This window comes from Anastrepha ludens, chromosome 2 (assembly GCF_028408465.1).
Source record: "Anastrepha ludens isolate Willacy chromosome 2, idAnaLude1.1, whole genome shotgun sequence".
NCBI lineage: Eukaryota > Metazoa > Arthropoda > Insecta > Diptera > Tephritidae > Anastrepha > Anastrepha ludens.
Window position 1 is genome coordinate 115,788,113 of NC_071498.1, and position 18,146 is coordinate 115,806,258.

At 35.5% G+C, this 18,146-nt stretch overlaps 1 protein-coding gene across 1 annotated transcript in view; it reads left to right on the top strand.

Annotated features, from left to right (window-relative positions):
• Nucleotides 1-18,146, top strand: part of LOC128871903 (hemicentin-1) — a 334,429-nt gene that overhangs the window by 34,083 nt on the left and 282,200 nt on the right. Inside the window, exons 3-6 of the mRNA XM_054114067.1 lie at nt 6,174-6,388; nt 6,582-6,692; nt 16,342-16,554; nt 16,717-16,886. Of these exons, the coding sequence (XP_053970042.1) occupies nt 6,174-6,388; nt 6,582-6,692; nt 16,342-16,554; nt 16,717-16,886 (709 nt within the window). The remainder of the gene's footprint in view (nt 1-6,173; nt 6,389-6,581; nt 6,693-16,341; nt 16,555-16,716; nt 16,887-18,146) is intronic.

The following is an 18,146-nucleotide window of genomic DNA, read 5'->3' on the forward strand; positions in this document are numbered from 1 at the left end:
CTGTTGCTTCTGAGCCTTTCTGTATCCTTTTCGTTGTTTATTCGTTACGCTCACGTTTGACAACAGTCGCGTGAACATTCAAACAAATGTACATTCATACAAACTTATGTATTGGTGCACTGGGTGGACCGCAAACATTAAGGTGCCGATATTCACACAATTTTTCGGTCTCGATTTAGCTTATTTTTTGCACTTTTAAAATGAGAATTTCTTTTTGCCATCTCATCTGCCAAACGGCTTTCCCAAATAGGCTGAGTTAAAACGCATGTCCCTTTTAATGACTGTTCTTGTTTTTGTAAGGCGAGGGTCTAAACATATTGCAATAAATTATTGATGATAGCTGACGATTAGGAATGCTCTCATTCTTAACTTCAACATTTGCAATTTATTATTCTGAAATTTCGTTACTTGCATAGGAAGAACTAATGCGCTTACAGCTCAAATTTATGGTAACTCCGCGCTGGTTCTGGTGTAACCCTTTTTTAACTGGGGTTTTTATTAATACAGTTTTACAATTTCCCTTGCGAAACAAATATTAAGCGGCTTCTCAAGTTCTATAGCTCAAATTAAAGACTAAGGTATAAGAAATGCTCAAAAGTAAAACTTATGAATATTTAAAATTGCCTTGAACGATTCCAGATATGGGTTGTGCTACAATATCTCAGAATTTCATATAAAATGAGAGCTCTAAGCTTTGAGGTGGCATAAAATCATAAAAACAATTACTGATACAAATAAAGGATTTTCCAATAAGAGGTGTCATTCCCGTAAAAGATCAATGGTTTCGTTGCTTTTGTGGCAGGTAGCGCCGTCTTGTTGAAAATAAACGTTGTCCAGATCAATACCATCCAATTCTGGTCATAAAAAATCGTTAATCATCTCTCGATAGCGCAATCCATTCACCGTAACTGTTGCACCAGCTTCATTTTCGAAAAAGTAAAGTCCAATTACTTCGCCGGACCATCAACCGCACCAAACAGTCACACGTTGAGGATAGAGAGGCTTTTCAACAATAACTCTTGAATTTTCTGACTCCCAGATCCGACAATTTTGCTTGTTGACGAAGCCACCGAGGTGGAATTGGGCCTCATTACTCAAGATGATTTTTCGATGGAATTCCGGATTATTTTCATGCATGTCAACGACCCAATCAACAAAGACACGACGTTGTTAATGATCGGCCGGTTTGAGTTCTTGTGTTAACTGGACTTTATAAGCCTTAAGAAATACGGTGTAATAACGTTTGCGAAATGCCTAATTCCAAAGAACGACGGGAAATGGACAAACTTGGGCTTTCTTCAACACTTTCGGCTACAAGAGCAATATTTTCGGCTGTTCTTGAGCGACGTGCACGGATTTTATTCTTCACATCACTAACTTGTCCCAGCAGCTGGAAACAGCTCTTTCGAACTTGTCTGTAACTTTTGAAGTAGCAAATAAATTTTGTCTCATGGCGGCCGCCATAGTCGAATGGGTTGGTGCGTGACTACCATTCGGAAATCGCAGAGAGAACGTAGGCTCAAATCTCCGTGAAACACCAAAATTAAGAAATACATTTTTCTAATAGCTGTCGCCCCTCGGCAGGCAATGGCAAACCTCCGAGTGTATTTTTCTCATGAAAAGCTCCTCATAGAAATATCTGCCGTTCGGAGTCCGCTTGAAACTGTAGGTCCCTCCATTTGTGGAATAACATCAAGATGCACACCACAAATAGGAGGTCCTCCTCTTCGGCCAAACACCCTAAAAGGGTGTAAGTGCCAATTATATATATATAAGATATCCTCTAGTGTACCTGTCATATAGTTCTATACTGCCCTCTGACGACTAATTATAATCGAACTCGGTTAAATAAATGTTTAATTATTTTTAATGAAATTAAATCGGCTTTGAAATTTTCAAAAAGTTGCACGGATTTTGCAATTAGTTACACGAAATTTTCGCTGAACGAAAGTTTCATAATTAGGCTAATAGTTATTCCCTGGTCAGCTCAAACTAATTTTTTTATACAAAGTGAAATTAAAGTGAATTAACCCTTTTTGGAAGGTTGTTACCTCAGTATTAAAAAAAAAAAAGAAAAAAAAATGTGTGAATAACAGAAAGCATTTAAACATATTAGAAAGTGTAGGCCTGTTTGCTGACCTTAATTCAATGCAGGTACACTTTCGCGTAGGAATTGAGTCCAATTAAATTGGTTTGCCTGAAAGTATTAGAAAGAAGAAGAATGCAATAATTCAATAAATTTATTATATTTCGAGATAAACTCTTCAGCGCATCATGACTTGTGATGAGAGTTAAACTCGTTGATTGAATTTGTAATAATTCCTCGTATACTTACTTATATACTGAAATAGTTTTTTTTGAATGTGAAAGGTAATAAAAAAATGCTTGGGAAAGTATTGTAATTGAGCTAAAATAAATTTAATTAAAAATGTACGTAAAATTCACAATGCTAAGAAGTTTATTACTGACTTTAATATCCACGCAAATTCTTGTGTCCATGAAAATATTTTTTTCTTTTACATTTAGCAAGTGAATAAAGGTTTTTGCAATCTTATATTTAAAAACATTAAAATTTATTATTCCTATGTGACAAGTACAATTCGCATCGATTTAAGATTCCAATAGAACTGATCAGACTAATAAGGAGTTAAAATAAACATTTAGCGAAATACGACCATCAGCACTCTTGATACGATGGGACATTTGCCAGGGAAGAGTAGGGCGGGGGCACAAAGTATTTTTCAAATATAGATGTGGATGATTAATTTTGCGCCACCTTCTAATAAAATAAAAGTGTACGTTTGAAGTCATTTAAAATTGCGCTGATTTTTGACAATTTTTTTTTTTTTGTATACGATGTTGAGAATTTTCTTAAATGTTTGAAAGTCTTTATATGGAAGAAACATGTAAAACAAAATGTTAATTGCTAACGGTATATTCAAAATTACATTCTTCATGAGCATGAGGCTATTTGTTTTAGATATCAACATACATTTTTTTTTTTTTTTTTTTGAAGTGACCTGAAATTCAGAGTTATTAATGACTTTTAGAGTTTTCGCTCTAGAATTTCAGCTTGTCTTTAGAGGAGGTTGGACCATTACTATGTACATATAGAATATGTTTAATTGGCGCGTACACCCTTTTTGGGTGTTTGGCCGAGCTCCCCCTCCTATTTGTGGCGTGCGTCTTGATGTTGTTCCGCAAATGGAGAGACCTACAGTTTCAAGCCGACTCCGAATGACAGATAGTTTTTATGAGAAGCTTTTTCATGGCAGAAATACACTCGGAGTTTTTCCATTGCCTGCCCAGGGGCGACTGTTATTAGAAAAATGTTTTTCTTCATTTCGATGCTTCAGCGAGATTTGAACCAACGTTCTCTCTCTGAATTCCGAAGTCACGCACCAACGCATTCGGCTACGGCGGTCGCATACCTACGCAGTCGATTTTTTTGCATGCCTTCCATGGTGTATAGTTTATATTATATATCGGCGATGCGGTGTATTTTTCAAATTTTTCAACCGTATCCACTTCTAATATACACTGCTGGTCTTAGGTTAGACGCACGTTTAGTTGCATACAACTTTGCTTCATATTTATTTATTAGAGGACGATAGAAAAGAAGTTGATATGCAAAAACATTTCTTATTTAATGATACTTTAAATATAATATTCAAATGATTATACATATTTAACAAAATTGTGTTTTTCAAACATTTTCTCAATGCTACTCAAAATAAGGCGAATTTTTCTTGGTCATTAGAATAGACGCACTTTGGCTTTTTAATTTTTATAAGAAAAGTATTTCGATTTTAACTTAAATTACTATTTGATTTATTTGAAATAAAAAAAAAAATAATTTCAGTAATGAGTACTGCCTCCTTTATTAGTAATAACTTCATAAATCCGGTCCTTCATAGAATGATACAAGGAATCTATGTAGTTCAAGGAAATCTCGCTCCAAGCACGTTTAATATCTGCAGTTAATGTTTCCCTTTCTTCGTGTTGCTTTCCTCCTCCGTATACCTTCCGTGTTATCCAGCCCCAAACATTTTCAATTACGTTAAGATCTGGAGAATATGGTGGCCAGGTCACGATATTAACGTTTTGACTCGAAATAAAAGATTTTACTACTCGAGAGTAATGAATAGGAGCATTGTCTTGTTGAAAAATCCAAGCAATTGGTCCAAAGAGATCTTTTAATTTTGGAAATACGGACTCCAACAATGTTTTGAAGCGATCTTTTGATCGATAAAAATCAAGTCAATTGTTCCATAAAACGTGATAGCACCCCACACCATTATTACCCCTTCTCGGCTATGGTGGCGACTTAAATATAGTTCATCTTTCCGCAAATCGTGATAATAATATTGAAATCCATCAGGGCCGTCTAAATTAGAACGTTTATCATCAGTAAATACAACTGAACGCCAATCATTTAGTCGAGTGTCAGATTGGACAGCCCACGTCATGCATTCTTTCGCGAATTGAAGCCGGTTTTCTTTCCGTATTGCGTTCAAAGGGGTTTTTTTCTTGATTTTTAGACGCTTCAGGTGTTCTGCATTTCTGATCGTACGCTGAACAGTTGACAGGCTTGCTTTTACTCCGGCCAATTCCTTGATCTTAGCAGCAGATTTAGTCGAATTCGAACCAATTCTACTGCTTGTTTTGATAGTGCATTTTTTTCCCTTTGAAGTTATTTCCATATGCCTCTGGATCCTTCAAATATCTGTCAGCAGTTCTGGAACTGCGATTTATTTGTTTCGAAATGATCCGATTGGACAGTCCTTGCGAGTGAAGAAAGTCTACTTTTTGACGTTCCAATAAGCTCATAACAGCAGCTTTTCCCATTCTTTTCTTGAAATGTAGCTCGAAAACACTTTATTTGTTTATTTTTGATATTTTTTCAATACGAAAGTTTACACTTGTCCACGCAATACGAAGAAATTTAAGCTGCGTCTAATTCAATGACCAACCGAAAACACGTGTGATTGCCATAGAAATTTCCATAATCTCCGAATGTACAGTTATTTTTTCGCAAATCAACCAGCTGTCAGCATTTTTTTTTTCGAACAAGATTCGCACTTTGATAAGAAAAGCATTTTGGACAATTAGAACAAGCATGATAATAAATAATTGATTTTGTTAAAAAAAAAGATGGTGCGTCTAACCTAAGACCAGCAGTGTATCTTTAATTTCTTTTATTGATAGCCAGTTTTTAATGTCCAGTCAACGTGTATCAATTTTGCTGTAGTTTTCGTTTGTCTCGGATTTTTCCAAATTTTATGGGATACCTTGTATTTGTTGTTACACATTTTAAGTATAGATGTGGAGGTTATTGTGCCATACTGTCCCTGAAGTATACGGTCGCGGAGTCTATGTATTTCTTTTTCACTCTTTAGAGGGACTTCAACTTTAATTTCACATGCCATAATTTCACAAAAATAGTCGCAATTCGAATAATTATTTGAAAACTTATGTGTCTGGTAGTTTAGGATAGGACTGATTTTATAGCTTAATGATTTTTGGAGAATGGTCAGATGTGAGGTCAAAACTTAGGGTTCTTTCAAAGTCAATCAGAGCTTAAAAAGTATTTTTTTTTAATTACATCACAAAGATTTTATTTTTTTGTGTTCGTTATTCTGGATTCGCATAAGGTTTTCTTTGCATTGGAAACTTAGCCTGCGATAAACCGGCCTTCAAGGGTTTTGAGAAAGTCAAAATATAGCGTCTTAGAGTTCCTATGTTTAGGAGGGCAGTATAGGGCAGAAAGGTTTAGATATACGACACAGTTTTTCGGCAAAAAATTGTCCGCTGATATTTTGTTTGAAATTTTTTAACTTTTTTGTTTAAAAATGGCCATAAGAGGCCAATAGTCATGAGCCATAAGGGGACACTTCAAAGACGATGTTCAGACTTGTCGTATTTCTATAATTGCAATGGACGTGTGATTTTTGAATGGCGAATGTTAAAAAAAAAAATAGTAAATAAATTGGTGTTAAATAAACAAGTAACTACTTTCTTTTTTTCTAGAATTAATTGCACTATATTTATATTAATTGCGTAAAACTTAAGAAAAAATTGCATACATTTTTTCTTATATTATTTATGCAATCGATTATAAATTATTTTTCAAAATTTTTTTATACATAATTTTCTGTAATCATTCATTGCAGCTTGGACTCGCGCGGCGGAAATATCAAATTAGCACCGCACTCGGCCATAGCTAGCGATTTGGGTCAGCGTTTGTTCTTCTCCATTGGCGATAATCCGAAGGACTCTCGCCTACAGATACGCGATGTGAAGCCAACGGATGGTGGAATTTACCGCTGTAGAATAGATTTTTTCAATTCGCCAACACGCAACTTTAGAATTAATTTAACTTTAGTCGGTGAGTGAGCGGCATATTAATCTACAAACACACACACACACACATGCGAATATGCATACAGACACATGTGATTTGATGCAATTCAAAGCCAATTGCTCATTTCAACACTAATTTACTTTATTTGCACGACTAACTCTACGCTTCTTTACCCTTTTTTTCATTTTTCCTTTTTTCGTAATTTGCTTGTCGACAGTTCCCCCCGAGGAGCCACGTATTTTCGATGCACAAGGCAAGGAGATCGCCCAAATGGCCGGACCATTTCGTGAGGGCTATGAGCTTTTTTTATGCTGTCAAGTTAAAGGAGGTAAGTGATTTGTAAACGTCAGTCCCTTTTTAATCAACGTGTATATTCCTGAATATTTATATGTATGTGTAGGTATGAGTGAGTGTATAGAAGTGAGTGGGTAGGCTGTGGTGCGGGACCGCAAATCTTATTATTTTTGCTTTGGCTTGAAATTTGTTTGATTCGCGTTGGAAGATTGAAAATGTACAATATGTACAATGTAACGGGTGTTGTTTTTTCTGACGTACGCACCATTTTTCAACCAAAATGTTAAAGAATACAAAAACAATTATTAGTTAAATTGTATGTCATTTACTGTTTGTATGTAATTTCGCGCATACGACTGCCCCGATGGGCCCATTTCTACCAGTTTTGTCATATCCTTGGCTCATGCGGAATGCTTGCTTCGAGGTAGCCAAATGTGGTTGTTTCATCAGCATGGGCCAGTGATGTGACGTATCTCCACAAAGAAAGCAAGTCAGATGATACAGACCACAGACGGCTAATCACCATCCAGCTCATTTCTTGAGATGTTTCGTGTAAGGCAACAGTTTGAGGAGTACAAGCAACGGATTACCTTTTAGTTTCACGAGTGCAAGCAACGGATTACTTTTAGACCGATTCCATATCAAGTAATTATAGTTATTTGGGACGTTGTCTTACATTTTTCTGAAAATTTGTTTATTTGAAGGTTTGAGTATAATGCGAAGTAAGCCCAAAAACTTAAATTTTAATAAAAATTAATAGCAAATAATTATAATAAATTATAATTCTTGTTGAAATTTTGGTATAGTGCTTGTTGAAACACAGAAATTCCCACTGGGGCAACGCTACACATTACCGGTGCAGACACAGAACCATAGCAGTGCACTGAGTTCACTATACTTAGCGGTAGGTCAGTTTCATCGTTCGATTGGATGTCCCGCTAATCGGGAGCCAATACAAAAGTGCGTGCATAAAAAATGTAATTTCGGCACGACAAACATCACTCCACCACTCGTAGTAGCTGCAGCGAAAATCACACCACCATACATCACCGTTTTCTTTTTCGTCTTCGTCACCCACCATTCTTCGTCATCGCCTACCTACTGCTAAAGGAGTTTCAAAAGGAGTTTCATTCCTCGATTGATCGCTCAACGCACCTGGTCGTTTTAATTAATTGTAAAGAAAAAATTTATAAATTAAAATTAATAGAAATAAATTTTAAGAAAGTTTCAAATATTCAGAGCTAGAAAAACGCTTCTAGCTCCAACAGTGCTTTTTAAGGTGAAACATATTTGGTTAATATTAAAATTTTTTAAAGTTTTTTTTTTTTTCAACATTTAGATTTTGTTTTTAATTTTTTTCATTATTAGCAGAGACTATGCTCAGTAAATAGTGAACAGAAAATTCAAAACCAAAAATAAAGACTGTGTTTTTCAAACCGAAAAAAAAAACAAAAATGTAATTTAAATTAAAATAATACAAACTCGAAAGGAAGTAAAGATTTTGCATTTATGAATGAAAAGTAATCCAATATCACGGCACAATTACAGATGTTTCCTTTCATCATTAATTTTCAAGCATTTTTTGGCAAAATGGTGAGCTGAATTTGTTAATCACTTCACGGATTTGAAGTTCTAAGACTGCAAACACTTCTATAGGCTCCGTACAGACTATCTTTAGAATGGCTTCACAAAAATAATCCAGTGGTGTTGAATGGGATGCTCGGTACGGTCGCGTAGTTGTTAACTGAATTTCGTGGAATTATGCATTCGGGAAATTTGGTTTGCAATAAATGCGTTGTGTGTAGTAAGGCGCCGTCCTGTTGAAATCAAATAGCCCGTAATATTCTTCCATTGACCAATTAAAATCTCCAGGAATTGATGAAATATTTTCGGTCATGCTTCTGAAGGTAATACGACTTTCGGCCAAGGGCAATTTTCATGGGATGTCTGAGGTTCAATTATGTGCCACATTCACGGAGAGAAGCAAAATTCAATCCTCCTTGCTGAAAAAAATATAGTCCGACAAGTCTGACCTCGTTAGTGCGAAAAGCGCTGTAAAAGATTTTAGTCGCATATGTTGGAGACTATTTGGCTCCAGGCAGCCTGAGCAGAGCTGTCCATACTAACACTAACACGAGGAGATTGTATAACTATGGCAGGCGTGCTGACTGGACACAGTCCAGTGGCAGCGTATGCTTATAAGATGGGAATCTCCGACAGCGAGGAATGTAGAAAATATAAGGAGGAGGACTCAAGGGAAACTGTTGACTTTAAATTATCAACTACAAGGACGATCTCAGAACCCAGCAGCAAAGGGCCTCAGGTTTTTCCGGACCAAAGGCTGTTCCCCAAACTAGCTCTGTGTATTGCGTCGAACTTCATGATTTCAGACGGACGGTTAAATTGACCAAAAATATCACGAATTTTATAAAACTTAACTTTTTCAGTTCCACCATTTTCACATTTTTTTATTATTTTTAACTTAAATGACAAAATTGTAAAAAACACAATATTAGACTTTGCCCTCATGACATATAACGCTTTTGTTGGAAAAAGAAATAAACCTATCAAAAATTATGTGTCCATATGTATATGTGTGTGTGTATCACAAAAACAGACGTTGGAAGTGTGTAGACACTCAAGCAACTTCTTAAAGGAAAAGGTCGCTTTAAATTGAACGAAACTTGTTTAAATTCAAGAAGAAGAAAAGTTGGAAAGTTTAAATCGGTTCAGAGCACTAATTGTAATAACTTTCGTGCGCTTCATATCATTAAAATGAACTTATTCTAATAAGAAAATTTAGTAATTTTTAGCAACAGAAAATGAAATTTATACCGTTTACCAATTCTTTGAAAAGGTTTAGTTTTGTTGTTGCTACAATATTATTTTTACAACCAATTAAATTTCACTTTGTTTTAATTGTTATATTTTCGCATCAAAAACGGCAGATAAATCAATACCAAAACGTAAAAAATCATAACCAAATGCAAAGAAGATGTGTAGAAGAAATGTAAAATATGACGTCACAGAAATTAAAGTATGTATTGTTTTGTTGTTTCTTATTGTAAAAAAATTTGAAAATTTTTTTTATTACTTTTTTTTTCAACATAAAAAATCTTTATATTTATATTGTTTTGCTATTTTTTCATACAAAAGATTTGAAAATTTATATTGTTTTGCTATTTTTTGGGTGGTGTAACAACTACAATTGCATTGGCTTTGTCGTTTGTAGGAACCATCTAAACAACTATAAAAAGCAAACTATCGCAAACAACGAAGGTCGACTTTAACATTTTTCGCCGAATAATGAATACACAGTGAATAATATTCTCCCTGGAAGTCGATAGACTTCTACATTCGCCTTAATCAATTTTCAAGCACTTTTGCCACACAAAAATTCTATTTTGTGAGTCGAACGTGAGAGCTCGCATTGCCGTGGCGAAGGACGATTCGCCCTCGACGTTTGGTTTTCCCTAATTCTCCAAAAATGGCTTTGTACCACTCAAAATTGATTGTCTTAAGCTTCTCTAGCGAGACAGTTGCCCAGATTTGCTGAAAAAAACAGGCGACCATTTGTTATGACCACTTCGTTACACTAATCGACACTCGTCACGAATTCTTTCTGTCTCCTTGTCAAATTATGCGGTTTCGAACGAGAACAAATCTTTTTGAAGACCAAATATTGATGTAATATTCAATATGAATATATGTTGATCCCACTAATTCCCAAGGATGTCTCTATCACGCGATATGTTCCATGACGATCTCGATCTATTGATAGCCGCAAAGCATTGATTGTTTCTGACTCAACAAACGCTTTTGGACGGCCAGCTACAAGAGTGATTGAGTGTGGTGTTTCAATGCCAAAAACCGAAATAGTGATCATCCCACTTTTGTTTCGATAATCCAAGCGTAAAGAATCAATGCCCGAAAAATTTCTCGAGCGAATGTAAACGAGATAAATTTTTCAACTCATTGGAGAAAGAATAAATAAATCGCGCTTATGCTAAATATACTACGCTTTTCAATAGAAATATCAAATAACAGCTCATTAGTGTTACCAAATCGAGCCTGTTCAAAGGGAACCCTAGTATTTATAAAATATAGAGTGCGTCCAAAAATAAGCAGGCTTTCAAAATTTCTTGGGCAACGTACATCCGATTTTCGAATTTGGCTTTGTCGGACACATGCCCTGTTTATAGTTTGGTATACCCCTATTTAGTTTGTTATTGACAGATAAGACAAATTTTAGACATCTTTAGTGTCTTTTACGATCACCTGCTATCGGGAAAAACTACTAAAAAACTTAAATTTGTTTACCAAAATTAACACCGTAATCTACCCTCAGCTATTTGACTCACCGCAATCGGCCTCGTGTGACTGTTTCTTGTTCCCAAAACAAAAAATGCTTATAATTTGATTATATATTTGGTCAGAGGTAATTTGCCGATTAAAAAAAAAAATCGAAGGGTATTTGTTTGCTGAAAAGAAAGAAATTATCAAATTATAACGCAAAACAAAAATCAATTAAAAAATTACTAAGTACATATTGGACACATCTCACATTCAATCATTACCCTGACGACCTTTTTTCTTCCACTGAACTGGAAACTTTTATTTTCAAGTCTTCGGTTTATTTTTTCTCGTATGTAGATGCAGTGAAATATTTAGAAGAAACGAAAAAATCAAATTCCTAAGTGTGAGTGACAGATTCGGTATTTCATTATTTGATTAGGATGATCTAAATTAATGAGAAATGGCCCTAAGCAAATAAACTACATATTATGCGGAAAATGCTCGACCGAATGCTTATATGAACTCTGAGGCTTAAGTGGCTGTAGCCAATACTAAAAAAAAACAGTTTGTCGTGTAAAGTTGCATTTACATGAGGCGATTTTTAGACAGGCGATAATAGCTTGAGACATCGCTTGGCTAAATTGACCTGCTGACTGCTTTGAGGCAAGCGATTTTCTTGGCACATAATGGGAATCGCCTAGAAAATCGCTCGCGTAAATGCTGCTTTATCTTCGCCAATCTTTGTTCTGTTGGAGGCAGAGTTCAGAGTTGTACCACTTAATCGCTCTGTTACAATTTTCCAAAATTGTAGAAAAAGCTATACTTTTCAAGACTCAAATATCGACCTCAGACTTACAGTTGCAGATGAACGCTCTAATTTTATTTGTATAAAAAGGTATGATAGATAAAAAGTTGTATATGTATGCGTTCGCATGTACGTGTAGCTACTTTGTTGGATGGTAGAATAGACACTCTCAATTTGTAAATGGCTTTGAAAAAGTATCAGAATCTAACTTTTTCTCTACTTGTCTACTTTTACTTACAGTTCGCATATCAGCGCACAAACATTCTTACAGACTATAATTACACTTACGTGTGTATTTACTATGAAAGGGTTCCATGTGCACCATGGCTCAGCTGAAATTCTTAACCAATTCTCTTGATTCTCGCCTTTCCGTCCGTCGAAGCCATTTGCAAGGCGCATAAAAATGAATATACAAACACACAAGCAAAAAAGGTCAACATATACGCATACAATTATAAGTGTACATACACATGTAAGTATATGTGTATGTGTCTCCAAAAAATGTGTGAGCACTTCCTGATAAACATGACGTGACATTTGTGTGCCGTTGGCTGCCAGTGTTGGCTTGTGGCCAAGCATGACCATGACAACAATTTTCTATGCACCACTCCATTCTTGTCATCTAATTTATGTTGACATTTTTTCAATTGAGCATACATGTTTCTGCCTCAATGCGCAAGTTAGACTGCTCAAATCAGCATGTGTATGAACTACATATATGTTTGTGGGACCGAAAATGTTTGTGGATTTTGGCTGGCTGCAAGCGCGATTATGGTAACGCCACTAAAGTATTGGAAGTAAATGAATAATTCTGAGGCATCAGCTGTTTGTTTATTTCACACGCGAATGTTTATATTCTTTATACGTGCGATTATATACGTATATTATATATATATATGTATGTATGAGTGCATGAATGTGTATAAAATAGTCCTCTGCAGCGCACAACCATAAAAATATATAGAAAGTAGTTGGTAAACAACTTTGTTGCGTATACGCCATGGCATCGTTTTCAATGTGATTTCTCATAAGTAATACACATACATACAAATATACACATAAAAGCAAGCATATGTGTTTTTGTTGTTATGCGGTACTCTAACTGAGCTTCAAACTTTTTTGAATTGATTAGATTTTGTTTGAGTTGTTTAAAAAAAAAACTTATTTTTTAACGCTCTGTAGCAAAGTTTCGTCGCATGCGTCAGAACTCTTGCTGATGAGCGATGCGCAACACAGTCATGCGCTTATTGTTTCTCTTGTTGTAGTTGATTTCATTTGATTTTTATGTTTTTAATGTTTACTTGGAGTTCAGTTTAACTTTCCTAATACAATCGCACGCGTACACGTAGATGTACATGCATTAGCTTATTTGTATGCTCACATACTCGTACAGTTACGGCAAAAAAAGGAATAGTGCCTATAACCAGCAAGTAATTAGTACTCCTTTTTTTGAATTATACAATTCCAAAATGGGCCAGTGAGTGAGTTCAGCAAACGGGTTAGAATTGAAACTATTGAGCCTGGAATGTTTTGTGTAAAAACTCGGGCTCACCTTTTTGACTATTAACTATTTACAAGCCACCGCAGGCAAATTGGGTTCTGCATGAGTGCTCGAAGTCCAAAAAAAAATATTCTCTTTTCCTCATTTTTATTATTTATAATTCACGCTTGCTCCCTTTTTGGGTATTTTTTGAGCTCCTCCTCCCATTTGTGGTGTGCGTCTTGATTTGGTTCCACAAATGGAGGGGCATACAGTTTTAAGCCTTCGGCGTCGGCTATTTTTTTTATGACGAGCTTTTTCATGGCATAAAAGCCGAGGGGTGACCGTTATTAGAAAAAAACTGTTTCTATCGTTTTGGTGTTTCATGAACGGAGACTCGAACCTACGCATTTCCTCTTGGTAATCACGCATCAACCCATTATTTTCTTAGTGCTACCCTCTAAATTTGTTCTAACTTCTGTTTGATACTTACCCTTGACGCTACGTTTTGAAAATTACTATTGAATTTCATTGAAATATCATTGAAAAATAAACTGTGCCGTAAATTTTGTACAAAATGATTAGCTGAAATTTTAAATTTAAAAAATTAAAACAAAAAACTCGAAACCACTTAATCCTTTTTGAATTTTTTTTTTATTTTTTAAAATTTTTTTTTTGACATTTCTTAAGAAAAATTAAATGAGGGTATTAAATAATATCGCGCAATAAATATTTTGTAAGAGTTTTACGGAAAAGTGCATTTCAATGGTCAATTTCAGACCGCTTGCGGCACGGATAAGTATGATATTATAAAAAGACAAAAAATAGGGTTATCTGTTTTTAGTCATAATACAAATTTAGGGGGTAGCATCAGGAAAAAGAAAAAATTTGCTTGTCATACCTGCAGTATCGGTACTCACTTTGGACATTGAAGCTAAAAGCAAACAATCAACTCAAATTCAACAAAATATAATTCCTAAGCTCTAATCTAAACGATGTAAGTATGTTCTGGCTCTTCAATGGGTATGCACCCTCTAAGCTGTCAGTTTTAAGGAGATACCTGAATATCTCAACTTTCCCATACCGCACAAATCACTTAACTTTGTCGGTGCTGCAATACTAAGGATTCCATAAAAAGTAACTAACTTTTTTCATTAAATTCAACATCTTCATCACTCCTTGATCGCCGTTGCGGATCATGGAGCCAAAGTAAACTTTTTCCATTCTGTACGGTTTCTGGTTTTAGTTTTCACTTGCTTCCAAGTGAGGGTTTTGTCCACGGCTATAGCCAAGGAGCTCTAGGCCTGTCTCTCCTGCGCTGTTCTTGATGGTTCTTGTCCAGTATCTGTTTGTTAATTTCAATACCACCTGCCTTGCCTGTTGGTTTCAATATGACCAATCCACCTCAATTTACGTTACATAATGTTTTTGATGGTACCATGTTCTGGCCACCAATACGTAGAATTCATCTTAGATGGTGGTACACAAATATTAGAAGGTTTTTGACTATCGAGTATAGTCTGGGATTATTAATTGGCATAAGTGCATTATTTTGGAGGGGATCCACTTGTGTGTATTATTTCGGACTAATACCACAAATTTTAATGAACACACGGCCCTGCCGCGCTACCCTATATCATTTGAAATTCACTCTCTTTTCTGTAAAACAGATTGACTGCCGATAAGCTATTTCTCGCTTCAAACATTTAATTTCTCAACTGTTTGACAAATACAAATTCGCTAGTTCCGGCAAGAATCTACATTTACGATCTTTTTTTATTATCTCCTTCATTTAGTATGTAGGGGTATGTAACTCTCAACTGGCTCATGAAATATTACAGAGGATTACTCAATAAGCCTGGGTAGAAACGGAATAAAAAAAGATGTGGATGAGATCAAACAAATGTCTGTCCTTTTTTTAATTAAAATGTATGTCACATGACATCGTTGAAATTTTTACCAAGGCTTTGTCCGGTGACATCGATTCTAGGGGTTCAATAATTCTGCTGGCTTATCCTGACTTTGAGGTCAGCAGTTGATTGTGGATTTTCGATATAGATTGCAACTTTAAAAAACCGACTAGTTGGGGAGTACCAGACTGGTACTTAAACTATTTCATCTCAAAAACCGCCAAGAAAAAATCTATCAGCGTAAGAACCCATGACCTTATTCAACACTTCACGCCTCTCCTGCGAGATAACTTTAACATCAAATGATTCAATCATAAAAATGAATTTGCCTATGCAGTTCAAACCTGTTACTGCCATGGTGATTTGAAGACTAATAATTGTGATTAATAAGTAACTGATTTGACAGTTGAAAAGAATGTTTAACATAGAAATTAGTAGAACGCTGCAACGCTGGAGTTTCCAACTGGCGTACAAGATACAGCTCGTAATTATTATCTAAAGCAAAAAATTCAAATGGATTTCTAATTATCATGATTTTTTATTCTAGATGAACTAAGAAAACTGAGAGAAATTCCAAAGTTTCAACTTTTTGAAGGTTTTAAAGAAAAAAATGCCTTTCTATAAAAAAAAAATTCACTTCAACTTGGTATAAAAAAAAATTGTTCTATCTATTTTGTTAGTTCAAATAGAAGAGAGTTTAATACTGAAGGGAACAAGCCATGATTCATTTCAAAAGGTTCATTAGTTTTTTTCATTCATGTACGCCAATTCAAAGAAATCATAAAAATGAAAAGTCGAGAAAAGAAGATAAAGTTTGTACTATAGCTGTCTGGTCACAGCGTAACTACCTAACGCTCGCCTACCTTTGGCTTTGTATCTACGGAAATATTGAGAATTAGGCTATGTAACTTTGTGTGAATACTCTGAAATATATTAGGAATCGCCTAAAATGAAAAAAAAATTGATTTTTTTGACTTTATAAACCAGGCTCCTCCCTTAATCGAAGTGCTGGTGCCAGCCTACCAACATCGATCCGTCTCTGTTATGGAGGCTTGTAAGGGCATCAGCAATACTTCTACAATATTAAAGTACATTCAATTTGCCATCCAATTCCCTACCAGCTGTACAAGTTCTATAAATTTTTTTCTCTGATTCAAAATAATGATTTTCTTTATTTTTTTCCACCGTCTAGGTCGTCCAGCACCCAAGGTCACCTGGTGGCGTGATGACATGGAACTGATAGGCACCAGCCACACGTCTGTAGAGGAGGGTGCGACCGTTATGGTGAATCAATTGTTGATCGGCACAACGACACGTGATTATTTTGGTGCGAAAATTGAGTGTCGTGCGCAAGGCACAAAGCTGATAGCACCAGTAATAAAAGAAGTAACGGTGCAAGTTCATTGTAAGTGCAACTATTACACATACTTATGCACTTTTATATATCTTATGCGTGATATATTACATACATACATAAGTATATAAGTACAATAATGTGATTTACTGAACAATTAACGTACAAAAAATTAACCAATATTCGATAAAAAAATACGCTTTTTTCCCGCAGTGAAACCGGTACGCGTGAAAATCCTCACAGCCAATGATCTGCTGACAGCCGGTCAGCCTGTGCCTTTGCGCTGCGATTCGTGGGGTTCATATCCGGCGGCGAAGATTACATGGTTGTTGGATGGTGAGCCGATACGGAATGCGGAAGTGACCGTACACAGTGACAAAGAGGTAGGCTATTCTTCTGCACATACATCCTCGCGTCTATGTTTATTTCAGAAATATTTTTACTATTTAAGTAGATATGTATCGGGTGTTTTTTAAGAGCTTGAGAACTTACAGATACAAAACCTAAATATTGAATTGGAATGAATCTTTCTTCTATTATAGTCTGTTAGAAAATTTGATGGGATTTATTTTTTGAATTTGATATCGTGCATATTTTCGCCGCGTCTACGAGTTACATAGCCCATTTTATCAGTCCAATCTTTGACTGGTTTTTCCAATAAATCTGACCTTATGGCGTCAATGGTTGCTTGAATTTTGCAATAAATTGATTGTTAAGTGCATTGTATGGCAAGTTGCGCCATTGTTTAGCTGACTAATTTTTAGAGTTTTAGTCACACTGGTTCGGTAGCGCACGCCATTCGCCGCAACGGCAGCTCCTTGCTCATTTCGAAGGAAATAAGGACCAATAACGCCAGTACTGGTGGACTTCGTGAACAGATTTGTTTTTGGTAAAATAAATTTCCACCATTTGGAAATGTTCATTTGGCGTTAAATGATTCATGATGACTTGCCCAGCCATACGGAAAATAAATACCAACATAGTTTGCCACTCTCAACTGTTGTACCATAATTATCGATACCAATAGCGCTCACGCAGCTCAAAAACAAAAACCCAATATATATTGCATATGTATGTGATGATGCCTCCAAAGAGAAGGTTCAATTATTTATAAAGTGGCCTTTTCAAAGTTCATTACTCAATACAAAGGATGAGCGAGCGATACAATACAAATTTAATTAGCGTCAAAAATAGTCGGAGTTTCTATTTCAGTGTAAGTTTTTTTGAAAGAGTTCATTTCCCTGCGTGAGCTTTGAACTAATGCTTTAGTATGTTCAGGCATAACCTTCTATACAGATGCCTTTAAAAGATGCGGCTAGTCCTTTAAATTGATTATTTTTGAATACCCTTGACAATTTTCAAGCTTCAGCTTAGCCACTTCGTGCTCTATATTTTTTTTTTTTTCTATATTAGCAAGCGATATTCTTAGCACAGCCATGCCCTGCAAAAGGTCAAAGCTTCGGCCACGTATCAGCAAAATTCTACTTAAAATGCTAACTAAAAAAAAATCGACTCCAAATGTGTCTAAAATACTCAGTTCTAGACCAGATTTAGTAATAAAAATGCCATTAATACCTTTCCAACAACTTTGAAATATTCTATTTCGTATTGAAAGCCCAAACAGAGTTTATTTTTTCTTCAGA